This window comes from Poecilia latipinna, unplaced genomic scaffold (assembly GCF_001443285.1).
Source record: "Poecilia latipinna isolate Pla-1442-1.1 unplaced genomic scaffold, P_latipinna-1.0 Scaffold305, whole genome shotgun sequence".
Taxonomy (NCBI): Eukaryota; Metazoa; Chordata; class Actinopteri; order Cyprinodontiformes; family Poeciliidae; genus Poecilia; species Poecilia latipinna.
In genome coordinates, this window is record NW_015112921.1 from 49022 (window position 1) to 74839 (window position 25818).

The following is a 25818-nucleotide window of genomic DNA, read 5'->3' on the forward strand; positions in this document are numbered from 1 at the left end:
AAAAGAAAATTTCCACCAAAAAAACTGAAATTTAAAAAAAAACTTAAAAAATTTCTAAAAAAAAAAAAAAAAAAAAAACAAACAAGAAAGAGTTAAGTTCGTAGTTCCAAAAGTCAAAAATGTATGGAAAAAAATCTCAAATTTTATAGAAGAAAACTGAAACTTCTGAGTTTGAAAAGTTGTAAATTTGCTAGAAATCTCTCAGATGTTTAGCTTAATCTCAAAACATCTTTGGGATTTTCAAACTCAGAAATGTCCATGTTTTTTTCCAGAAAGTTTCTGAGACCTCAAAATTTCAGGGTTTTTTTTCTACCAAATTTTTGACTTTTCAAGCTCAGAAATTTCCAAGTATTTCTAGAAAATATGAGATTAATCTCAAAATTGTAGTTTATTTTTTTGTCTTTTTCTAAAAGAAAGTTGAGAGATTTCTGGGGGAAATTTACCTTTTTTCCTTTAGCGGCCCCGATTCCTGCTCACCGTTTGCTTGTTTCCGATTCTTAGCAGAAAAATGTGGACAGAGACGGCGAACAGCAGAGTTTCTTTATCCCTCAAGAGAACCCAGACAACAGTCCAGTCTCCATCTACTCTCCGCCCGCCGAGACGACGTCGCTCGCCTCAGAGGACCAGAACGTCTGTGAGCAACCAGAACCGAACAACAACGGCGGCGACGATTACGACTGTCGGGGCGAACAAAACTACGCGGGTGGAGGCTGTTTGGACGACAGCAACCCAAACCTGGACATGGAGGGTTTCGTGACAGGGGCAAACGGGACGGAAGACGACTCTCCAGACGGCTCCGTGAAGACGGAGTGCATTTCCATATCTTCCACGGAGGAGGAAGGATCGCCGTATGACCGGCCACATGTGTACTGCCAGAGGGAGCTGGGCGACGGAGATCTGGTCATTGGTTACAGTGGGAACTGACAGGAACAGCTTCTGGGATTCTTTCCTTTTGGTTGGTGCTTCAACACGAGCCTCACATGTACCTCAGGGAACATAAAGGGATACCGATGTTTGGGACGTCGATGCGCTCTTAAAGTGACAGAAAGGAAATCCATTTTTACATCCATGACCTCACGGTGGAGACGCAGTAGGCTGGGGACTCCGCCTTTCCGGATGCTTCCTGAAGCATTTTACCAGGTGCATTATGTTAAAGTGCACTATGCAGCTTTTAATTAAAAAAAACTTTACATATTTGTCTTGACAGTATGAGACAGATGATCTGTGGGGAAAAAACAGAACAAGCTCCTCTACCTTCCCACAGTGCCTACTAGAAACAGCCAATCAGCGCTAGGAGGCGGGTCTTGGTGCTGTCAATCATGGTTGTGTGGTTGTGAATGCTGAAGCTAGTTGGCATGGGAAGCAATAACTTTGGATGACCAGTTTTCCTGTAACAGTGAGCCATTTCTCTGCCATTAACACTGGGATGATTGACAGCACTAAGGCCCTCCTCCTGGCTCTGATTGGTTAATTTTGACAAGGAGTTGTAAATCTTTTCAATGATCCTCTCACATGCTGAGTTTTAATATGTAAAAAAAACATTTTGTAAAAGTTACTTACTGCAGCTGTAAAGCATCTTTCTTCAGGGATTTTTGATTAGAGAGGCGACACATGGCCAAAGTCTTCAACTATTTGCACTGATTAATCTGCCAAAAGTTAAACTTTAACCTCATTTAATGTTTCATTACCTGATCAATCTAGACGGCAGTCAGCACATGAAACAGTCACGCCCTGGATGACTGCAATGGAAACTATTTGACTTGTAAAACAGGCTTCAGAAGTTTTTTATAGAAGTTTACAGTACGTCGCTGAAGGATTGTTTCTCTTTTTTCCAGAGCTGCTATCTTATTAAGTTAGTATTTTAATAAATGTCTGAATGTTAATTTGATCTTCACTGCGCTCAAAGTGACTGCAGCTTCCTGCTGTTGTAGAACAGGTTTTCTTCCGTCCTTGTTTGCATGAGATGGAGGAAGGTCAACATGTTGCTCAACCAGAATCTCCCTGCTCTCAGGGCAGGTCAACTCCACAAAGGAAAACATTTTAGATCTTATAAATGACTTCTTGAAGAATTGGTGACTTCTGTGATTTTATGTATTCATATTTGCTTAAATTTTGTATATTATTGTCACCAATTTTGCATCATTTGTCTCTTTTTGTTGGGTTGAAATCCTTTAACCTCCATATTGTCAGATTTATAACAAGCTGCCAAAATGGATTCTTTTATTGCCCACAATAAAGTATTTGTATATATTTTTAGAGTGCTTGTTTTACACATTGTTTTTGCAGTTTGTGACGGCAGGAAGCAATAATTTTCTACGTAATGTTTTTTAATAGAGACGACATGGGCTGGTTGCTCAGTTAAATAACATAACATTCCCGCAGCAGTCCAGTTTTTGACGCAGATGAAACACCCGTTCCTCCTGTGGAACCTGTTTTATTCATTCAACCAGTTGCTTGCTTCTTCCTTTTTTTGGGTTTGTTTTCTGTCTGCAGTCAACCAGATTATCCGTAGGTCAACGCCGTCCTGTTTTCCGAGCTTCTCAGTTTCACTGAAGAGAGGAACATGTCCACTGGAAACGCCACAGGGTGAAACGTTTGTGCAGAACGCCGGCGGGCGGGCGGTCGGTCGGCGGCTACAGCTTCAGGCCCTGAATGTTTGTCCTTAAGTTCAACATTTGCTTCTCCTGTCGCACTTTCTCCTCCTTGAACGCCAACTTGTTCGCTTTCTTCTCCACTCTCCTCTCCTAAAGATAAAAAGAGAATATTCAAAGTTTATCCAAATGTGGAGCTTCTGTTGCAGTGTTTTCTCATCTGACAGGGAGTGTCTCTGCTCACCTTTTGTCAAGAAAAACAAACAAGTGGTGCCCTCAAAATCAGCAAATCATGACTAAAGATGCGTTAGCTGTAATGAAAATATTTTGCTTTGACTCCTCTTTGCTTATCGATAAACTTGCCTGCAACTTCGACATATATCTGGGTTTCTTTGGCAAATTTGACCTTATATGTGGTTGAAATGACTGAAAATAGAGACTCAAAGGTAACCTGCTAAAGGAATAGCAACTAAACCAAAATTGTACAAAAATGACATACATTTTGCTTTTATTAAAAAATGGTGTTTGTAAATGTTCTACCTAGATTTCAAGTGCCAAAGTTTTGGCTTCAAATTCTGTTAAAATAAGTAATTAAAGCAGAAAAGGTTGAGCTTTTCATACTGAAGTATTTTTCAGATGCATTCTTTGCTACAAATGATCAGCCGTGTGCTGAAGGAAAGCTACGTTGCTGCATTTTAGGAAACTAAAATTAAGTTGTTTTTTTTGGGGGGGATTTTTAATATTGTATAAAAAGTTTTGTGGTTAAATTAAAAAAATATGCAAGATGTGCCGCTTTTTTAATCTGATAAATCATCAGAATAAATCGATTACAAAAATAATTGTTAGTAAAACTGCAACTAACCAACAATGAAGATTGATTCCAACAAAACTGGTTCCCAGTAAATCAACCTACAGTTAATGGTTCAATGTTTTAGTGTAAAATGGCTTTAAATGCTATAGGAGGAGCAACAGAAGCCATAATATTAAGTACCATATGGTCACCAAAATGTTCTGTTAAATGGTGCAGGTTTCTCCTGACAAAGAAGCATTTTCATTTTCAGGGTTTTTGTGTAATAAATCGTCTACAAAGATGGAAAAGATTCAGCAGAAATACCGTAAATTACTTTACTTTCTGCCATCCAGATTGTAATTTTTAGCCATCAAGTAGCAGTTTGGAGAAACATTCCTGAGGAAATTATTTTTTCCAGAGATAATGGTTCCTAATATTAAAACAGGAAAAATCTTCAGAGTAATCGGTCTCTGTAGAAGATTATCTTTGAGTGGTATCTCAGGATAAAACAGCTCAGTTTTTGCCATTAATCTGTATGTGTTACCATGGTAACAGACCCACAAATCTGCGTTTTGACGATGGAAATCCTCAACGATCTCTGACAATCGTGTTCATCCGACTCGGTAAACGGCTCATAAAGCCAAACCAGAGGCTCTTGGAGGTTTCCTCACCTTCCGCTCCTCTTTGATGGCCTGCTTCCTCGCCCTCCTCTCCTCTTTGCTCTCCTCTTTGTTTCGGGCCTGCGTCGACACGCGCGGCAGATCCAAGTCGTTGATTCTCGTCATGCGCTCCGCTTGCTTGGCTGTGAGGCCCCTGGAGGGCAGGACGTCCAGGGGGATGCCCGTCTTACCGGACACACGGATCGCCTTCGGCTGCACACAGACGAGAAGTTTCCGTCCGATTCGTCAACCTCTGATGTTTGACTCTGCTTAATTAAACTCATAATTGGTTCAGTTTAGTTTGTTGCTAAACAAATTCTCAATTTTAGGAAGGTAAACTAGTAAAATGTAGCAAATCAAGCACCGCCACAGCAGCAAAGGACAGAGATTTCCATCCTTAAATTTGAAACAACCAAACCAAGATGGATTCCACTGAAGTTTTGGTACCATTTGGAAAATTTATTGACATTTTCACCAAGTTTGAAGCAACATTGCTAATGAAGTCGTCGCTTTTAGCCCGTAACTTAAAACCTCCACCTGCTGGTGTTTAAGATTTTACTCTTTTGTACTCGGTTCCCTCTGCTTTTAGAGCTCATAAAAACAGGAACTAATTTAACATTTCAATGTGGCTTTTCTTCTTTTCTGCCTGTGCTAAATGTGGGGGGAACTAAATGCGTGTTGCTATGGCAACATGCAGGGCAATGACAGCATCTGTTTTTGCTTTTTTTTTCTGTCAAACTCCAAGACCAAGTAAACTTGTTAACATCAGAAAAAGTCGTCCTCTATAAGCAGAAAACCTAGGAAAGATATTTTCTTAAGACTTTGGGCTTCCAGTGAGCCACAGCGATTAAAAACAAGGAAGAGAGGAAAAACCTCTGAAGAAGACACTGAGCGCAACTTTCTATTTCATGAAATGTAAACAAAGACGGAGCTGCGTCAGATTTGAGCCGTTTCAGGATTTCTGTTTTGTTTTTTCTACAAGACGACAACCCATTTCTCGAGCTACTGCTAGCCACAAGCGTCTGTTTTTGGCTAGATTTACCCAGAATGCCCTGCTCTACAGTCCGCTTCCTGCTCTTGAAGCGGACTACGGACTTATTGGCTTTCACATTTGCCTTTGAGCTGCACCGGAGTTGCTCAAGCTCCGCGTGGGTTCAGCTGGGGTTGCTAGGTTACCGGGCTGAGCTCAGCTGGGGTTGCTAGGTAACAGGGCAGCGCCAGGCAATTGTGACTTACTCATCGAGAGGTTTTTGAAACTGTTTGTTTTGTAGACGGCTAAAAACATGAACTTATTGTCAGAAATGACTAGGTGATCATTTTTTAAGCGGTTGGTTTGTTTCTAGAAGCAGCAGAGACCCAAATAAAATAATTTAAAAAAAAACATGAAAGAGTGAATTTTGTATAATGGGTTCCCTTTACACTCACTTAACCTCAGTGTAATTTGTTTTAAATCTAATTATTTGCATAAACAAATCCATAATCTAGCAACATGAAACCAATAGGCCACATGTCTGAAAATCACTTTAAATTTAAAATAACTTCCTATGCTCTTTACAGTAGTGGTTTTGCTGTACTATTGCTCAATAAGTGATCGTTCCATCTCCAAGGTATGGCATGTTCTTAGTTTCCATGACATCCTAAACTAGTCTGGGCTTGTGCAGATGGATAGTTTGTAGATTAGGTTGATGGATGTTGCACCATAAACGAACATCTCTCCCTCCAAGCTGAATTTAGAAGTTGGCAACTCTTGCAACTGTACAACTTATCAAAACAAAGCGAATATTCTGGGATATTTAAGCCTGACGGGTCAAAGCACACCGCATATGGGAAAATTAACTCACTATTTCTGGGTTATGTGTGCATCTTACTTAATGTGTGTAAATGATCGTATGTTTGATACCTTGGCTGGTTCTTCAATGACTTTAGGTCTGTTGTACAAGTTGGAGTATGTACCTGAAAAATAAGGATATGTGGTTAACATTTAAGCTAAAGCAGCATTTCTATGTAGTTTCAATATTTTATCTCAGTTTTTGACTGTTAATTTAATTAATGTGAAGGATAAAGGCGTTTTCTCTCGTCAGTGGAGACGATGGGGCTTCATAAGAGACGAGAGTCAAATTCATCACTGATGCTGATTGAACAAAACAACCTTATCAATCTAAATCCTCTAAATATTGTTTTTTATTCCCTTCATAAAGTCAAACAATTGACATTTAACAGTAAACGCATTTCAAACCTTTAGTAAGAAAAGTTCTGGTAAAACCCAGGAAGACCGGATGCCATGTTTGTGATTTGGGCAAAATAAACAATTTAAACTTTCATCTGCCTCAGAAGTTTGTGAACATAGATGTTATTACATTCTCCCTTGTCATATTAATAAGCTTAATTTAGAAAAAACACACAGCAGGTAAAATAATGTAGATGTTTCATCACTTCTGACTGAATTTAATGTTTTGTCTGGGATTTAGTGACATCTAGTGGTAAGTTGTAGGGTTAGATAAATTAAGACAATATTTCTTCCTCATATAAATTGTAAAACTCTGGTAAGTTTTTAATTTCAAGATATTTGCACCACAGGAACCTTTTCCAGGCACTGGGTAGTTTTCTGGGGACATTACTGCTCCATTTTTATTTTGGTCTCAACTGACATGATGTGCTCATTATTCATTTTCATCCTGGTGGCCAGAGCAGACCAGTAACAATTATAGTGGGTCACAACTAAGAAAATAAAAATAAATATGATTTTATGTATTAGCTTTTAAGTACCGTATTTTCCGCACTATAAGACGCACCTAAAAACCTTCAATTTCCTCAAAAGCCGACAGTGAACCTTATAATCCGGTGCGCCTTATATATGGACCAATATTGAGCCACAACAGGTCCAGCAACGGACCTTACCACAGGGGCCGCGTTTCGCTAATGCCCATTTTAGGTCACAGTGCAGCTACCACGTGCGTGACCGTCTCAAGCTACAGTAGTAAACATATGCTAATGTACATTGTGGACCATCAAAACCATGNANGCCGACTTACCCAGCCTTGCAAGAACNATAGGCATCAGTGATCTTGTCCACAGCTATATTTATGCTGAGGGTGTGAGGATCTGCCGCTTTCCTCATCTGTCGGTAGCTTTTAGCTGTGACGCGCACAATGTTGGAGGCATCCCGTGGCTCAAACACATTGATGTCGTCCAAAAAAGATGACATGAACTTGTTGGTTCCCCTGTCCATTGTCTTGTCGTGGCTGATATGTTGTGAAAATCCGGCAGAAATGCTACGCTAATTAACTCAGATCGGAATGAAATACGTCATGTTTACACAGACATGCAGTAGGCTGCTTACGTAGTTGGTCCACTACGGTAAGCAGCCGCCAACTTCTTTTTCCCCCGTAGAAGAAGAAGTGCGCGGTGCATGCTGGGATAGTTGTCAGAACACGGTTTTGTTAATAAATTTTGATAATACATTTAAAGGGGGGGAGGGGCAGGGGAAGAGAGACAGAGACTCTCTGCAGCATGTCGGTTGGTCTGTGTTACCCAGAAAGCAGTTGGGCACAATATCGCAACCCCAACACCGTGAGTGAAACAACGACTGGGCCAGCCTACTACATAAAGTACTCGGGACCATCTCTTTATTAATGTGGATGTGTAATAATAGAGTATGAAGCGTCTATTCTATGCGCCTTATAATGCGGTGCTCCTAATGTATAAAAAAAGTCCTAAAATAGGCCATTCATTGAAGGTGCGCCTTATAATCCGGTGCGCCTTCTAGTGCGGAAAATACGGTATATGTCTTAACTGAAGAAGATGACTGCATGCCTCTTTATAACATAAATCTCTGGGGGCCCAGTGGGGTGGCCAGCATTTTTCAAGAAGGGGCCATCGCCCCCTTTCGTCCCCCTCTTGGGGACGCCACTGTCACTGATGTTGTCCAACATTAGTGACCAACTTATACACCTGGATTTACACTGAGATTAAATTACACACAAGTGGTCTCTACTTAGCAATGAGGTGACTTAAAAATAAACTTTAGATTTTTTTTAAAGGTTATCAGAGTTTAGCACATCAGCAATGGCACATCTTAATTTTCTATTTGTAGAAAAGCTTTGAAAATTATGCATCGCTGTTATTTCCCTTCATAATTATTTGCCACTTTATGCTGAACCATAAAGTTGTAATGTGACAGAATTTAGAAAAGTTCAAGCTACTAAATGTGAATAAAAAGCTAAAACAATGTAAACAGAGACTTACTGATGATGGTTTCACAGTCCCACTTCTCCTGAGGAGCCTCGCAAACAACCGTCTCCATCTCCTCTTCATCCTCGTCTTCCTCCTCCTCATTCAAAACAGGAGGTTCTTTTGGACCCAAATCTTCAGGCCTCAGAGAGCTGACCCAAAAACGCAATAAAACAGTTAAATTCGGTAACAGGAATCAACGATCAGAGGTCAGGAAAGAATCTCACTCTTTTTCTTTCTGCTTGAAGTAATCCTTGATGACTTCCTCCAGGCGGGCGCTGTCCGGTTCGATGAAGCCCTCCAGCTCGGCGTTGTCCAGAGCCCCGATCTCATCGTCATCAAACTGCTCATAAAACTGAAAAACAAGAACGCCGCATCGTAAACGAGCCTCGTTAGCAGATTAGTAACTTCTCCTTTTACTCTGGAAAAGTTAAACATCAGAGCTCTTCAACTTTCAGATGAACCTCCTCCTTTGTATGCAGGTAGGTTCTCCAAAGTCCTGCTAGTGCTAGTTTGCTAACAGAGCTCAGTGTAGCGGTGGCGACCTCTGACCTTTTCAAAGCGGTCGTCCAGCAGGCTGAGCTGCTCGTTCCTCCTCATAACAGACGAAGTCAGCGAATACTCTGTGAAGCGACTCTTTGTCTCCTCGTTCATGAACAGAAACTCTCCATCATGGCCGCCGCCCTCCAGCTGCTCGTCACCTGAGAAACCGCCATCGGAGTCAAAGTCGCCTTCCTCGTCTGTGTCCTCCCACTCATCATCATCATCGGATCCTCTGTTGGAATCACACAAACAGGAAGTTTAAAAATATGTATTTGCATTGAAAGTACGGTTGAGCGATAAACTGATTTTATCTATTAATTGAATTTTCTGCTTTTCAAGATTTAATATTGGAAAATCTGGACTTGCATAGTTTTATGGCTTTTTTTTCCTCCTTGACTTGGAATTTAGGTAAATCCACAGAATTAACATATGAAATAAAAACCGTTTTTAAATTTATTTTCTGTCATTTGTAATTTTTTTTAAAGGAAAAAAAATATTATATCATAGATCAAATTTCTTCTAAATATATTGCTATTGTTAATACATCACATATATACTAAAAAAACTAACATGACTGAATAACCAAAGCCACATCTTCTCCAGGGCTTCCACACATTTTGAATATTCTAGACTCAGATACTTTTCTCTGCAGATTTCTCATTTGTTTTTAATATTTTCTGTCTTACTCTGCATCCACAGCTCCTTTTGTGCGGTTTGCTTTCAGGATGAAGTCGTCCTCCAGCATGTTGTCAGGGTCGTCGTAGTCAAAGTCTTCATCTAAAGCAGCTACAATATCAGGATCCATGTCCAGTCGGGGTCCTGAAAGAAAACACAGCACACAGTGAAAACAGTTAGGTTTATGTAAGAAAACATTCAAACTAACAGAACTAGTAGCTAGAAAACACATTTATTTTTTACGCAGAGATAAAGAACGTGTTTGTTTAACAATGTTTAAGGGATTTATCTGGTCTACTTTGAGTGAATTACCTGAAACAGGAGCGGCTTTGTTCAGAAGTCCCACATCTTCCTCAAACTCCGAGGCGAACACTGAAGACGGCAGGTGGATCGTAGCTTCCTGTTCGTCAAACCAGATAGGGTTCAGGGTTCGTTTGGTTATTTCTTGATTTATTGTTTATTTGTTTAACCGAGAAAATATAAAATCCTCAAAACTTTACCAGAAGCAGCAATATTAAACCAAGCACAAGCAACGTCAAAGGAAAAATAACAAGACAAAACCAATAATTTCTAGTTAAACTACATACTTTACTAGTATTTCTCACAAAAGATTTTTCCTCATTGCGTATTTTCATAGGACGGTAGAAGGATCTATATCCTTTGAAAATAGGATGTAAACATAAACTTACATTTATTTTAGCTTGGTATTTTTGTTGCCTAGAAAAAAACGTTAAATCCCACATGGCTAATTTACCAATTGCTGTTTTAATCATTCCTATTTAGTGATAATAAACCGGTCTAAAGACACAGAGAGATACTTGACCAGTTAGAAAGTCAGAAATCCAATATTTTCCTGGTCAGTAAACGCATCAGACCTAACAGACAAATCATCACTCTTTGGTGTTTCAAATTAAACTATTTTCAGCATCAGTGAAATGTTAAAAGTTATAGGAATCAGAGAAGCTCTTTAAATAGGATATTTATTTTCTACATGTCTTGAAATGTCAGTGATTTTTCAGGCTTTCAACACACAGCAGAACCACTGAATGGTACAGCTGAGTTTCTAGGTTTAATCCATTTGAGTTTCCATTAAAGAGAAATCTGCTCAAGTCAGTATCAAAGCTTTAAAAAAAAAAAAAGCTTGAGGATTGAAAATCAGTTGAAAAAAATTGTGATCAGTGCATCTTGACAGGAAATAAAAATTAAGACACTAACTCACAGGAATGTCCTGTCTAACAGTTTCCACCTCGTTTTCCTCATCATCATCTCTGATATCAGAGGCCCCTCTGTTGAAGTGTGAGGGTCCGGCGGTGACCAGCTCCGAGGGGCCAGACGCCTCCTTCAGGTGCTGCAGGTAGTCGTAATCGTCATCGAAGAAAACACCAAAGTTTCTCTGCTCTTCACGCCTCTTGTCTGCGTCCACCTGGGAAACACAGCCAGGTTGTCACTTCAGCATTTCCACAATCAGACGTGAAAAGCTCACTGCTACGTTTCACAACAGTACAGCTGAACATTTTTGCTTATATGCTTTTATTGTGAAAAGACCGCATGTCTTACTCTGGGTTCTGGCAGTTTTGTAAGGAACATGGTGTTGAAGAAACAAAGTTCTTTTTCAGCAATATGGAGTTTTATTAAGAGACATTAACATTGTACTTTAGTCAGTTTGTTGTTGTTTTTGCATAAGGAGTTCCAACATCAATTTATACTGTTGACAAATATTTCTACACAGTGAGAACAAATTGTTAGCAATTCTGCTGCAAAATTCTATGTTGATTCTAATAAACTTCACTTATAACACGGAGAAAATGTCTTGTTATAAGTGAAATAATCTGCCAGAGGAACTAGTACTTTTTAAAAATCAATATTAAGGAATTATTTACTTAAATAATGTCCTATCTCTTGCTGAAAAGTTACTTGTAAGTTAGTTTTGTCTTATTTCAAGTGTAGAGAAAAATACTTGGTAAGATTTTGTGTTTTTGCAGTGCATTGATGCGGACTTGACAAGAGATCAGACTCCAAGTTACCAAACACTTTACCCATCGGTGTAGGACTGTGTGGGTTGTAACTCTACTGTAAAAGTGCTTAAATTGGTAACTACTATGATCGGAAAAGTTTAAGTTTAGTTCATTTACCATTGTGAACTCCATAAAAGAACCAGAACCAGAGTCAAGGCTGTGAATGTTTACCTTTGCAGCAGGCAGGAGGACATGCTGTGGGGCTTTCTCATCTGCAGCCAGAGGATCCCTCTGACTTCTGTGGACGAGGTGAAAGGTCACCGCTTTCTTCTTTTCAATGAATGATTTCTTCTTTCGATGAGGCTGGATAAAAACAAACAAACATAAAAACAAAGGGAAATGATCAATCTTCTTTCCCGAACCATTCAGACATCAAAATTTCTAAGAGCTTTTCAAATGAGATGCTTAAAAAATAAACAATAATCAAATTTTGTAGCAAAAACAATTTAAAAGGTTTAAATAACTCTAGAAAGAGACACCAATCATGATTATTACAGAATAATAACACATAAAAAACCCAATGTCCATAATGTCACATCAGCCTAATCAATATTTTAAAGTAAACAAACAGAAAGCGCAAAAGAAACAGCAATAAAACAGCTGATTTCTTTCCTTTACGCAAAAGCAGCAGCAGTTTTGAGATTTAAATATAAAACATTTTTACCCTAAATACATAGTAATTGGGTATTTCCAGTTATTATAACTAATCCGAATAGTTGTTGTTAGCTAATGCTATTAGCTTAGTCTGGTAATGTCCTCTTACCATTTTGTTCCTGAAACTGTCACGATTTTCTTCCGCGGATCAAGTTTAGCAATGCCAAAAGCTCCCAAAACACCTTTAAAACACCCTTGAAATAATATAATTCTCAAAACGTAGAAGTTACGGTGAGCATTTATCAGTGCCGAAAAATCCTAAACTCGTGTTACATTAGACGGAGGACGTGGGCCGGACGTTGCAGTAAGTCTTGGCGCTGATTGGTCCAGAGTGTTCCAGAAGGCGGGCCCTTCACTCCAGCTGATCCAATCTGGACCCGTCTTCACCACGCTGCTTCCTGTTCTTCCTCTACTAGTGACTGCTAGCAAGCAACATATTTGAGCGTTATCGCCACCAGCTGATATAAAGTAAGGACTGCTTCTTTTTTTCTTTGTTCGCCACAATTTATTTGTCAGGCTAGTTCTGTATATCTTAAAGAAAATGTATCTTATAGCCAGTTTCATTGAGATTTCATCTAACCTCCTAAGTCCTAAACAAACACGTAGTTGTCATGGTAAATTAAAGATTTAGGGACAAGAATGACCTAATAAAAATACATTTATTTGACAGGTCAATAAAACATGAACAATAAATGTGTCAACATTATTGTTAACCGAAAAGGATCAGCTAAGAAGAGTAAAGTTAGTAAAAATGAGTGTTCTTCAGGAGATTCATTATCTGTTTATTTGTTTTATTTCATTAATTTATAGTTCAAAATAAACATGTCTCACATTGACACAAAGGTTTTGAACGAAAAAAATCTTGTATAGTCTTCCCCTTCTCTGAAAAAGTAAATTTACTTTACCATAAGCAACTAAGCAGCAATCAATTATCCATATAATCTTTAAACCCAATCAAGTAATGTGTACATATAAAAAATAACAATAAAATAAAGATATACATATTTTTTTTTGTGCTGTATGGCATTTCAGCAGAAATAGTGACTTAGGTAATCACACGTAATCGACTCAGTTAATTTAAGTTCAAGTTTATTTTTAAATGGGACAATACATAAAATGAACACTGACATGTAAATACATAACATTATAGCGAGAATTTCCATCTCTAGTCCCGACGGCAGGTTGATGTTAAAGCAAATAATAAATACAAGGATAACAACCACAAAATCACACTATGGAATAACAAATGCATAAAACAACCTTAAAATCCACACATCTTTGCATATAATCAATTTTAACATGTTTTTTTTTTATGAAACAGGAAGTGAAAGGTCCCTTGTGTTTCTCGTAATGGAAAGGATAATTTCTGATCAATGCATAAAGTATTATGTTTATAAAAAGAATTCATCAGGAGTTTCAAGTGCTGTTTATAATCTGTTGACTTTGCAGACTGTGCTGTACAGTGCAGATGATTCATCTGAAGCATCATAACTTTTCCTACTGCAAAGGGATAAAAAACACTTTGTAAGTATCAGATATTATCATTAAAAGCTTAAAATCTGTAGTTACTATAACTGGATTAAGTGTAAGAACATATAAAGGAAATAACGTTTTGAACCCACCAAGGTGTGTTTTTGATCATCACCGCTGAATACTCCACATCTTCCTCCTGGTTTTTAGATGTTTTGGGTTCAGCTGGTACAAAGTTGGAGTAAAGAGGTTCCTCTTGATTTTTACAGAAATGTACGCTAGCATAGCAAACGTCGTCTTGATCTGCTGAATTTCCAAGTCCTGCAGTTGATGAACTCTCCAGATGTCGGCCCAAATTCTGCAAAAGAGCAAATGGTGCATTCAGAAGAGAAACATAATAACCACACCCTCCTGAAATGCCCTGCAGAACCACAGCCTCCCATTAGATGAGAGGAAAACACTGTTCAAAGTATGTAGATGAAGGAAGACTAACACCCAATCTCTTCGCCTCGTTATCTCCTGGTCCCTCTCTGGTCTGATGAATTTGCCTTACAGCCTTCTTTTTTCTACAAATATAAAAAGGTCAAGAAAAAATAAGCAAAAGAATGAACGACATAGCATTCCACATAGAGCATAAAAACAGTGGTAAAGAATTTAAATCACCTAAAAATGATGAAGGCAGACAAAAACAAACCAATCAGGAGTAGAAACATGATTGACCCAACAACAGCAGATGAAACTGAACCTGAGAAAAGGGAACAAAAACAAGAATAAAGAAACATGAACTGAATACCTAAAATAGTCACAGATGCAGAAAAATGTTTGCTTAAAATAATTATCTGGTAATGAAGAGAAAAGAGCCAGGAAGCTAAAGAAATTAATTCAGTCTTATTTTTAAAACCCTATACAGTTTAAAATTAGAAGTCACGCAGCAAATAAATGAAGCAATTATTTGACCTTCCTGTTTTTGTAGGTAACATAGAAAGAACAAACTTCCTGCCAACTAACAGTATGCATCTGATAAAGGACAAGTAGCAGAAAGAGTAATGTAAACACACGAAGGACGCCAACTAACGCAATAAAGCAAATGGCAAACGTGAGCCAGATGTGTAGCGACAAAGTAATGTACAGTCAAGTAGAGACAAGTCTCTCAAATCAAGGCAGTTTTTTTCTCCATACTGACAAACTACATCATTATGAAAAGATTTTTGATATTATCTATACTAATTGAATGTACAGACAGCTATTTATTAGTATTGTAATAGTTTGTTAATGTTTTACCAAGGCATTCTGCCACAACCGGTCCTTTTTAGGATATTTTAGATGTTGATACGACCCAAAATGAAAACAGGTTTGCCACACATGATTTAGATGCACATGAGCATCTTTAAATAATTTATTTTTAGTGTTAATTATATAACAAATATTGATTATTTTTGACAACCTTGACAGCCACATTGCAATAAATAGCCATAAAGAATATAAGAAACTACAATGAGTCTGGAAAAAAGGAGGATCAATTCAAAAACATTGGACAACATTTAGCTGGAGCTTCTTTTCTAATGTTCAAGATCTGAGATCTGCTACTAAAATATCCAACCCTTAATACAACATATAACTACTCTAGAATAATTTCAAAAACTTCCTGAATTCTAAACCAGCAAATGAAGAATATTTCTTTTACACCAAGAAATATCGATTTTATTTGAAGTATTTTGAAAAACATTCAGATATACTCTGTTTCTTAATTGGAACACGACTGGATCGAAGCACATCTGAATCTGCAGAATAAACAAATTTGATCTCAACTGGAAGTCATGCTGAAGATTTTCTATGTAGCTTTACAGGATAAAAATGTGTGTATAGGTACAGATGATGAGAATACATTATATATTTATTTTTAAAAATGACAGCAGCTTACTTGAAACCACAATCAGATGAAGGGTGGAGTTATGGTGTCCCCTGCTGTTTCTGGCTTGACAGTAGTAATTTCCACCATGTTCACCTCTGATGTCCACAATGGTAAACGTCTGTCCATCTGCTGCTGGGGAAGTTGAATCCTCTTTGTACCAGGCATACATAGCTGCAGGGTTTGCTGCACTGCTGCAGGTCAGATTCACTGAACTACCTGCTGCTACGTCACCAGGAGGATTCACAGACACAGAGGGAAGCCTTGGAGAATCTGATGGAAAACGATCAAGAAAACACGTCATGTTTAAACAACGTCTCCAAGCAGACTGAATGATATTTCAGAAGAGCGGTTGCACATGTGTACCTCAGTTTGCCTATTTGTGCAAAAATGTAAGCAAAAATCTACAAGCATACCATTCATGTTTTCAGAACTGGAGGACTTTATTGCATATTAGATGCAGTTTCGTACAATCGCTGGATCTGTGTGACAAGGCTGCATACAGAGAATTCCCTAAAGATCCAATTTAAAGGGGATTTATTATACAAAATTCACTTTTTGCATCTATTTTTGTTCTTCTATTTGGGTTTCAACTGCTTCTAAAAGCAACCCAAACTTAAAAAAAACCTCACACCCAGTCAGTTTTTGACAATAAATTATTGTTTTTAGGTGTCTAGAAATTGAACCGTTTCAAAAACTTCCTTAATGTTAAGTCACAATCAGTGGGCACTGAGCTGTTACCTAGCAACCACACCTGTTAGCTAGCAACCCAAGCTGAGCTCCAGCATGTTTGGTTAACAGTTATTGTTTTTTTTTTGTTTGTTTGTTTTTTTCTGTATGCGTTGTATAATGGCTGCTGGAAAAGAAAAGTGTTTTGTTGTTGACATACCATTCAAAGTCAATTTGCTGCATTCCTTTTGGTTGTGCAGGTAGTATTTTGTAATTTCTCATCTATTTTCAGGCATTTTCACATGCAAGTGTAAATGCTGAGTTGGGGGGCGTGGCCACCAGCAACTTATTTGGATTTAAAGTGACAAGACACTTTAAGACAGCTCATTGTGAAAGGAGCTCAATATAAGCAGAACTGAGCAGACTAAAATATCATTATCTAAGAATGATTTTGTGCAAAAAAATTTAATGAATATGTTTTGTAAACCAATCCTAACCTGTTCAAAGAAGAATAATAGGTCACTGTGGTTGTTTGGGGTTTGGTATAAACCATCCATCTTACAACTTTGGCTCTTCGATGAAGGTTTTAACAAATATTCAGAGAGAACCAATTGTGCACTTACACTCCACATTTATAAGAACAGTTGAAGAGTTGATCCATCCATATATGTTCCCAACCTCGCAGCAATACGTCCCGCTGTCCTCAGACTTGACAAAAGTGAACTGATACACGCCTCCTTGTCCTTGAAGCATCATTTGGTTGTCTTTGTACCATCTGTTAAAAGGTGCTGGGTTTCCATCACTGCTGCAGGTCAGATTTACTGAATCACCCTCCACTATCTCTGCGTGACTCAGGGAAACATCCGCACGTTTTGGAGCGTCTAAGAAAAATGAAAAGAAGAAACCTTGAACAATGTGTCAAGAGATTTGGTTTCTCTGTAGTTCTAGATTTCTAGAACAAGGATTTTCAAAGTTTAGGAGAGCTAAAAAAATAAACTTTTTGTTGTTTCCTTTACTTCATGTTCCATTCACTGATGCTGTGATGTTTACCTGCTTTATATTCGTTATTGAAGCTTGTGGCGAATGAACAGGCAAAGCAATACATTTCATTTAAAATGCAAAAAGTATTGAATATATAAACAAATAGCCACTTAATTACATACAGACAAAATTATACCAATCACAGAAACAATCATCCTCAGGCTTTAGCCTTTCAAAAGATCTCAAAAACAAGGATTTTTAAAACTTCAACTGAAAATAATCAGTAGTTCTATTTCATTATCTTGACTAGTTTTATACAGAAACTAATAAAAAATAACTCCAGACAAAATGGGGCCTAAAAACAGATCCTAGCAGTAAAATTAGCAACTGTCGACAAAAGGATCCCCCAAAAAAACCCTGAATGTTAAAAAAACTTCAGCTGAATTTGGTAACGCCATATAAAATTTTGATTGGGATTTAGAGAAGTAAAAGTTAAGATATACACAGCCAGCACCTGTATAACAGCGCCCCCGGTGGCTGGATGAATGAATAGGCTATAGGCTTAGTGAAGTTGGCTAAATGTTTGCAGTTACTTTGAGCTCTGGCGCCCCCTAGCGGGGACACGGCCCACACTTTGAAAAACCCTGTTCTGGAGCGTAGCACACAAATGAAAGTTATTTATAATATATTTAAATCTTAGCTTCCATAAGTTCTGCCAAAACACCAAAGGTATTTGAACAACAACCTGGAAAGGACATGTACAACTTGAATAAATAAGAAGGGCTTAATTAACAAATAATTTTCTCTAGTTAAATTAATTCACAATCTGGACAAAATATTTGTCAAAATAGCTATTCTACTTACATTTCACATCAATATTAAGGTTCCCAGATCTGCTTTCCCCCAACTGGTTCTTGGCTACACAGAAATATTCCCCAGAATCAGACGCCTGGATGGGATTCAGGTAAAACTCTGAATCTTTTCTGTGAAGTGGATGAGCTGACATTTTAGTCTTCTTGTACCAAGTGTAGTTAGCGGGTGGATTAGCATCACTGCTACACTTTAGAAACACTCGGTTGCCTTCAACTATGCCATCAGAGGGATCGGCTGACACAGAAGTTAAAACTGGAGCATCTGGAAGAAATAAGAAAATAACAAGCTGTTACATTGTGGTAAACATAGAGAACATGAAAGTATACCATCTTGACATTAGCTTGGAAGTACAACACTTACATTTTATTGAAACACAAATTTATTTAGGTTCTAACGTACTACTATTTATATTCCACCCCGTTCATCTTAGGCTATTCAGGCAGCAAGTGAATGCGACCCAAATTCTACAGCAGCCCAATTTCAACCTTTTTATCACCCAAAAAGTCAGATTTATGTTTACAGATGTGTTTTTGTCTGAAGCTCAACTGACAGAAATAATTGAAGGAAGTACAATTTCAAAAGTAAAATTGTGCGGACAACTTTAAAACAAATGTGAATTTCGGTGCATGGAGTCAAATTGTGGAATAGATTGGATTATGATTTGAAAAAATGTCCTACATTAAACCAATTCAAAATACTTTATAAGAAAAAATGATTAAGTCTTGTACACTTTTCAGTTAACAATGAGGAGAATGATATATTGTTTGTAATTTTATGCAAATAATCAAAAATATGCACAAAGCCAATTAGTGTGGGAATTAATAAAGCAATAAATGATTCTCTCTACTGCCACCGGTTCTTCACAGTCGCCAAAAAGAAATGGGAAAAAAAACACGCCAGGGATAAATAGATTTTTTTTTCTTTTGATTGTCAAATCAAATCAGCCATGAAAGAAAAACAAATATTGTGTAATTATTGAGAATGGGAGAGTTTTTTTTTTTTTTACGAGGTTTTTTTTTTCCAGCTCCCTTTTCACTCATGTAGACTCTGTTACAAGAAAATGTTTTCATGGGTGATCAAATTTGTTTGGTTGAGTGAATAAACTGATTGATTGATTGATTGATTGATTGATTGATTGATTGATTGATTGATTGATTGATTGATTGATTGATTGATTTCTATCTGCACTCTGAGAGGTTGTGTCGTATGTGAGACGTGTTAGAGTTCTGCACCAGAAGAAGTCAGTGTTGGTAAATCCAGACAGAACGTAAACAATGGCTGAAAATTGTAATTATAAACTTTTGAAAGAAGTCAGTGAAGAAGGTAACATCACAATCCCACCACTCTTATCTCTGACTACACATCCAAACAAACGTCTCTACAAACGTTGCAGTCACTGCTCCACTGAAGGCTGTTGCCACTAGTTGTGGTTTCTTTTTATTAACTTCTTTGTCTTGTCATCTTGTGACAATCCTGTCAGTTTTCATTACTGAATAATTTTAAAATCAGAAGCAATAATGATTTAAAATGACTCAGTGATTGTGTATTTTAGAGTCAACTCACACACTTCAGGAGCTTTGTGTTCCTTAAACGATAATACAGAACAGGAGATTCTGTCTGTCGTGTTAATCAACACTTTATAAGTAGATTTGCTGTGACCAATGTCCTGTCCATTCCTGAACCATTTGTAATAATAATAGCCAGTTGGGGTGCATCTGCTGTGACATTTCAGCTCTGCATATTGTGGATCCTGGTTGGTTGAAGTTCTTGTCACTTCCACCTGCAGATCTGGAATATGACATAAAGAACCACATCAGTTATAATCCATAGTCTCAGGATGAGAAGCTGATGAACTGTAGGATCATCAGTACCTGTGACGGTCAGAGTTGTTCCATGTAAATCACTCCCCCAGGTAACCCGGTTTGTTTTGAATATGAATCGATACTCTGCTGAATCATTTTCCGTTAAGTTCTTAATTGTCAGGGTGGACTGTGGTATTGTGTTAATGACATGCACTCGACCCAAATATCTCGGGTCTTGTCTTAGGTCCTCAGGTTCTTTACTGCGTCCAGGACTGAACCAGAATAATATGACAAAATCTGAGGAATAATATGAATTGAAACTGGAATAAAAGCTCACTGAAGAACCTTTCAATGCACAGATTCTTGCATGACTGTAAGTCACTTTATTACATCTTTTGTTATTGACACCTGAAAAAAAACAAACATTTTTTTCATCAACGCTAAGTGACAATTTTCACTATTATAATTTATGACCACAAATTTGACTTTGATATAGACCAGTGTTTCTCAACCCTGGTCCTCACCGCCCCCCCTGCCCTGCATGTTTTAGGTGCTTCCCTTCTGCCACACACCTGAATTGTATCTCTGGGTGATTAACAGGCTTCGGCAGTACTTGATGGTCATGCAATCGTTTGAATCAGCTGTTCAGAAATAGAGGCACGTCTAAAACATGCAGAGCAGGGGGGCGGTGAGGATCAGGGTTGAGAAACACTGATCTAGAACATGAATTAAGTCACTTTTTTATTTGCGGCCAGACACAAAAAACATAGATCAAAACAATCTAATACCTGCATCACAGTAGCTATAGCTAACACACAGCATTCATCCCTAGAAAGACCTTTAACTGCTGGTTAAAATAAAAAAATAAGCTAAACAGTAAATATAATAAAATGATGAAAAGGAAATTTAAAACAATGAACTTAAAACTACTAAATCAAAAACAATTACAATATTTGCAAGTACAATTCTGATTAATCTTTAGTCAACATTTAAATATTGAAATGAATATTTTAATACCAGTTATGGTTTTAAAATTAAAACTGCAACTAAACCCAATTTAAACATAAAAATGAAAGAGAAATCTGACAAAGACTGTGACAGGAGGTGAAGTTAAGAAGATGTTGGAATAAACTTACAGAATAAAGGAGACGGGAAATCCTCACGTCCTTTCAGAGCGCAGGACAAGGTGTCGTCACTATCCACCCATGTGTTATAAACGTATGTCCCTATCTCCATATCTTTTCCATTTTTGTACCACACATATGTAGAATGATCAGGTAAAACACATGAGCTGGAACATATTAGGTTACTATTCCAGGATGAACTCTTCTTCCTGACAGTTAGATTTGGATCTGAATCTGAGTGGAGAGAATGTAAGATTTTTTAAAATAAAAATAAAAGCACAAAGATGTTGCTAGTAAATTAGTATTTATCATGTGGAAGTACAAACCTGTGACAATTAACACAACTCCTGGTTCACCAGTATAGCTTCCACCTGACCTGCTTGTAATGAACCTAAACTTGTAGACAGCCGAGTCGCTCTCTTTCACGTCTCTAATTGTCAAAGTGCAATTTTTCTTTGAGCTGCTGTATTCCAGGCGATCTGCATATTCCTCCTGTGTCTTCACATCTACAGGGCCCTCATCAGTTTTAGCAAACCAAAATGTTTGTGTGACGCTGATTTTTATGTTACCTTCCTGCGATGGGTGTCTATACATGCAGCTCATTCTCACCGTAGATCCTTTTAAGGCACAGATGTACTGGGAGCCATAAGTCACACCCCATGAAGAGTAAGTCTGTTCCACTGAAAGACAGAGCACAACAGAAACATATTTAAGGATATGAAACTGTCTGCTTATTCTAGTATGACTCCCCTCAAAAGAAGCAGAAAAGGACAAAGAGAATAATTTCAATTAGCTTAAGTTTGTTCAGAGCTTCTTGTTCTGATTAAACAGAATAAATCTCCTTTATGTTCTTAATTTTATGTCCTAACTGTTTTAGTAGTTCAAATTACTGACCATCGAGCTAATCGAACATAAATCTTCGTTTATGCTCAAGAGGGAATGTAGAGCTAGGATACAGTTTATACAAACTATAACATTTAAATCTAAGAAGCAGAAGTAAATTGTCTTTTTGTTTTCAGTTACTAAATATAAGCACAGATTTAAAAACACAAGGGAGTTAACCACATCTGCTCTGCTTGGTTGATCTGCAGGCGCTGGAACGATGTAAAAAGGAAACTTTAGCAAAAATTACCGCCATCACTGAGGCCTTTTGTTGCTTTTTATACTTTGATTTATTCATGTAGTAGATTTGTACAGGACTGAGCAAAACCCCCATGAACTAAAATGATCGGTCTTTAGTGGGTAAAGAAAGAAAGAAAGAAAGAAAGAAAGAAGAAGAAGGAAGATTTGATTTTGTTTTTAACAGCACATTTATTTCTCATTTTGACAGTTTAACATTCACATAAATGGAGAGTTAAAAAATAATTTTCCATCAATCACAGAATAAACATCATTAAAACACCACAAAGAGAAAAACTCAGCCAGGTTATCCATCATGAAGAAAAACAGAAATGTAGCTTTTACTTTGATTTTTACAGCCAAAGTAAACATAGTGCCAACATTTCCCCCAGGAACATTGTTTAATTTATTTTTCTCTACTCATTTAAATTAAATATTTTGCTTGTCCAACAAGAAAATTATATATTTTCCACTTACTAGCTTCCTTTTTTGTATAACCTGCATCAAATACAGCTCTGGAAAAAATGAAGTGGCCACTTAAAATGATCATTTTCTCTGATTTGACTTTTCATTGGTATATTTTTGAGTAAAATGAACTTTGTTATTTTATTCTATGAACTACTGACAAAATGTCTCTGAAATTCCAAGCAAAAATTTTATATTTATTTGCAAAAAATGAGAAATGGTCAAAATAATGAAGAAGATGCAGCGCTTTCAGACCTCAAATAATCCAAAGAAAACAAGTTCATATTCATTTAGAAACAACAACATTAATGTTTTAACTCAGGAAGAGTTCAGAATCGATATTTGGTGGAAAAACCACGAGGTTTTCAATGCGGTTCAGTTAAGTTTTCCAGAGCTGTGTAAAAAAAACACTTCAGACCAATGGACCTTTTTGTTAAAATATCTTCCAGCAGGATAAGCAATGGTGCAAATCATTTACATTTAAGAAATATGTGAAACATGTGAAAAGTAGTTTCTGCTTCCAGACAAAAAGAACAAAATGTATTTGTATCTTTTTAAATTTTAGACACAAAGAAAAAAAGATGAAGAGTCGATGGTGACCAAAGGCTAAAATTTTGTTGCTTTTAAAACTACCAACACTTTTCAAACTAAAATTGATCTTTTTTTATTTATATTACATTTTTCTGATCCATTAAGCCTGAATCATTTCAGTCCTTTGTCTGTAAATGTGAGACTCTCACTCTCAGCTCACTTAACGTAAAGTTGTGATTATGGAAAAACTGTCAACAGTCCTAAACTGTTTACATCCTCTTTGTTTTTAACAATGACAACAATACGATCAGCATATAACTTTATCAGCATAGGCAGAGTAAGTTTAAACATGTTAAAACCTGCAAAAACCTCCTATTAAATGGAAAACCTAACATTATTTAACATTGTTTCAACAGCAAGCACATTTTTCATAGCAGATAATTCCTTTAGACATTTTAAAATGTTTATTTGAACAAGCATTCATCCTGAGTACAGTTTGCTGTCTTCATACAACCCACACTTTCCAACACCCTGATTGTTTTCACTTCGATATTGTACCACTAATGGTTGGCTGTGTTAGGATTTTATTTACAACTCCAACTGCTTAATATTGCAGTAATACATAAATGTAAGTGTACAACTTTCAATAACAAAATTACATCATAAAATGCCTGTTTTTATGACAGTTTCATTTAGAAGAATGATGGCCAACTGAATTAGCTCAGTCACTGGATCTCAGGTTAAACAGGACCAGTTCAAAATAAATAATAATTCAATAGTTCAAAATAAATAATTAAAGTTCAAAATAACTTTAATTAAAATGTAGAGACACAGTACCTTCACAGAAGAGAAAGAGGAGAAAGAGACTCGCTGCTGCAGATAGACTCATGGCTGCTTTTCTCCTCTTTTCAGTCACATCTGCGTGTTGCCCACATTTGTTTGATGCAACTTCCTGGTAACCTTTGCAACTTTTATTTTCTCCAACGTGTCTGAGGCAAACCCGACAGCTGAGACTTCAGCAAGCAAGCTGTCATTTGTTCCTCTTTACATTATTAATATGCATGGATGAAGGCATGACAGTAAATCCCTTCCGTCGCGCTCTAAAAAATGAAGAAATGATTCCTGCAGATGCTTTCTACAAGTGAACTTCTTTGGATGTGTAAACTGTATATGTAGCAGTACAAGATTGGAAAATCTTAATAGTTTTACATCACATTAGAACGTAAACAAGCAGGGTAGAGAATGAGAGGTTTTGAAGATTCAACCAGATTTTTACAGTTTGCAAAGTTTTTAAACTATATTTATGACTCATTTGTCCATTTGTACTTAAAATCCATTGTTGTCTTATTGTTTCTATTGTGCAGTTTGGTGGAAACTGCAGCATAATAACATAACTTCCAACTACTGCAAAAGCTAAAAATAGACAGTTATGCAAACTCTGGTTTCAAAAAAGAAAGTGAAACTGTCAAACACCTGACATGAATCCATTTGAGAATCTATGAAGAAGAGTTGGCCAAAAGTAGTGACCTAGAAAACTTTCATACTATTAAGAAAACATGAGTGAAAAAAAGGGTCAAAATCACCTCTGAGCGAGCAATGCATGGGACTAATTTCTCCACAATGGAGAAACCAGAAGACATCATAAAGTTATCATTAGTAAGGAAGGCTTTTCCAGGAAATATGTTAAAATTTATGTGAAGTATTCAATACTTACTCTCTGTGTCATTCCAGTTAGTTACCCTTAATTTTATTTATGGACTAATTTGCTTAATTTGGTTTTACTTCCTTGCAGCATGTGTAGATTGCTTGGATTGTCATCAGCAACTAGCATACTAGTATGAATCTTTGGCGATTCATGTATACATCTTCACGACAGACACATTCAGGTTCTCTGTATTTATTCTCAGAAGAGAGGAAATCAAGTTGGCGGCTAACATCAGTCAACCAGCTTCTGCCTCACAGTTACAAATGGGAACAAAAAAAAGGGGGAGGAGCTGCCAGTTAGTGGTTACAATGATTGAGCAAGAGCAGCAGAACAGAACTTAAAACAACAACTAGAACATTTCTGAAGGAATTTAAACAGGGCCTGCCAAAGTGAGCCTGTCGGTTGGAACTCGGCATTCGAATGCTAAACATTTGCGTCAATGCTAAGCTTAGCTAAAATAATATTAATGGCATGTGGAGAATCACGATAATATATAACATAACATGGACATAGTCCATTCAGTATGTTAAAACTAGTGTAAAAGCTAAAATTAGCCAAAATCATTAGCATGTGGACTTACATCAATTTCGTCTATTCAGCATACTAAACATGGCTACTAAATAAAAAAATAGCTCAAATGCTTATTTTAGAAAAATGTGATGTAAAGCACTAACTTGAGAGAAAGAATTAGCTAAAATGCTTATCTTAGGAAATGCTTGTTTTAGGGTAAGAGTTAATGTTAGTGCATGGCTTTGCTTAGCCTGAGAGAAAAAATAGCTAAGATGCTAACTATATGGAAAAGACCGATGTTAATGCAAGTTAGTTAACATGCAAGTTAGTTAATGCAAGTTAGTTCTCTCACTAACTTGAGAGAAGGAAATAGCTAATGCTTATTTTATGGTAAAGGCTAATAGTGGTACACTGCCTAAGACGTTGCTCTAACCTGAGAGGAATATTGAGGCTTTTCTTTTGAAATTTTCATTAAGCTTCACTTTAAAGGGCCACAATAATCC

The 25818-nt window shown here is 37.1% G+C and overlaps 3 protein-coding genes and 1 long non-coding RNA gene across 5 annotated transcripts in view; 2 read left to right on the plus strand and 2 right to left on the minus strand.

The window, feature by feature from the left end:
* ifngr1 (interferon gamma receptor 1) overlaps positions 1-2250 on the plus strand; it is an 18429-nt gene extending 16179 nt beyond the window's left edge. Inside the window, exon 7 of the mRNA NM_001361167.1 lies at positions 502-2250. Coding sequence (NP_001348096.1) covers positions 502-924 — 423 coding nt within the window. The 3' untranslated portion in view covers positions 925-2250. The remainder of the gene's footprint in view (positions 1-501) is intronic.
* A 59-nt stretch (positions 2251-2309) lies between these two features.
* On the minus strand, positions 2310-12477 carry ltv1 (LTV1 ribosome biogenesis factor). 2 transcript variants are annotated; one of them, XM_015034576.1, is made up of 11 exons: positions 12267-12477; positions 11675-11806; positions 10726-10911; positions 9801-9888; positions 9500-9632; positions 8823-9045; positions 8498-8625; positions 8286-8422; positions 5941-5993; positions 4053-4253; positions 2310-2744 (listed from the first exon to the last, which is right to left on the minus strand). In XM_015034576.1, exons 1-11 carry the CDS (start codon positions 12267-12269, stop codon positions 2634-2636), a joined length of 1395 nt encoding a protein of 464 aa, XP_014890062.1. In that variant the 5' UTR covers positions 12270-12477; the 3' UTR covers positions 2310-2633. The 2 variants fall into 2 exon arrangements, with proteins under 2 accessions (XP_014890062.1, XP_014890061.1); XM_015034575.1 differs by having other exon boundaries at positions 10708-10911.
* Positions 7552-16156, plus strand: LOC106948739 (uncharacterized). The gene is made up of 3 exons (XR_001425237.1): positions 7552-7702; positions 12181-12187; positions 16143-16156. It is a non-coding gene; the product is annotated as an uncharacterized LOC106948739 (long non-coding RNA).
* On the minus strand, positions 13230-24061 carry LOC106948731 (carcinoembryonic antigen-related cell adhesion molecule 1-like). The gene is made up of 12 exons (XM_015034571.1): positions 23938-24061; positions 21312-21665; positions 20998-21219; positions 19931-20269; positions 19623-19847; positions 18051-18320; positions 16829-17086; positions 15549-15809; positions 14291-14372; positions 14121-14193; positions 13780-13985; positions 13230-13657 (listed from the first exon to the last, which is right to left on the minus strand). The coding sequence occupies exons 1-12, from the start codon at positions 23987-23989 to the stop codon at positions 13585-13587; spliced, it is 2415 nt and encodes an 804-aa protein (XP_014890057.1). The 5' UTR covers positions 23990-24061; the 3' UTR covers positions 13230-13584.
* Positions 24062-25818: the final 1757 nt, after the last annotated feature.

What these genes read in the sequence shown, in the direction of transcription:
- ltv1 (XM_015034575.1), bottom strand. An exon ending in GGACTGTGAAACCATCATCA is followed by an intron (nt 5,994 to 8,285) that starts GTAAGTCTCTGT and finishes CTTATTTTTCAG; the next exon opens with GTACATACTCCAACTTGTAC. An exon ending in TCATTGAAGAACCAGCCAAG is followed by an intron (nt 4,254 to 5,940) that starts GTATCAAACATA and finishes GTCTGTGTGCAG; the next exon opens with CCGAAGGCGATCCGTGTGTC.
- LOC106948731 (XM_015034571.1), bottom strand. Translation starts at nt 23,989, where the DNA reads ATGAGTCTATCTGCAGCAGCGAGTCTCTTTCTCCTCTTTCTCTTCTGT. An exon ending in AACAACTCTGACCGTCACAG is followed by an intron (nt 19,848 to 19,930) that starts GTACTGATGATC and finishes GTCATATTCCAG; the next exon opens with ATCTGCAGGTGGAAGTGACA. An exon ending in TCATCTGATTGTGGTTTCAA is followed by an intron (nt 14,373 to 15,548) that starts GTAAGCTGCTGT and finishes CCCTTTTCTCAG; the next exon opens with GTTCAGTTTCATCTGCTGTT.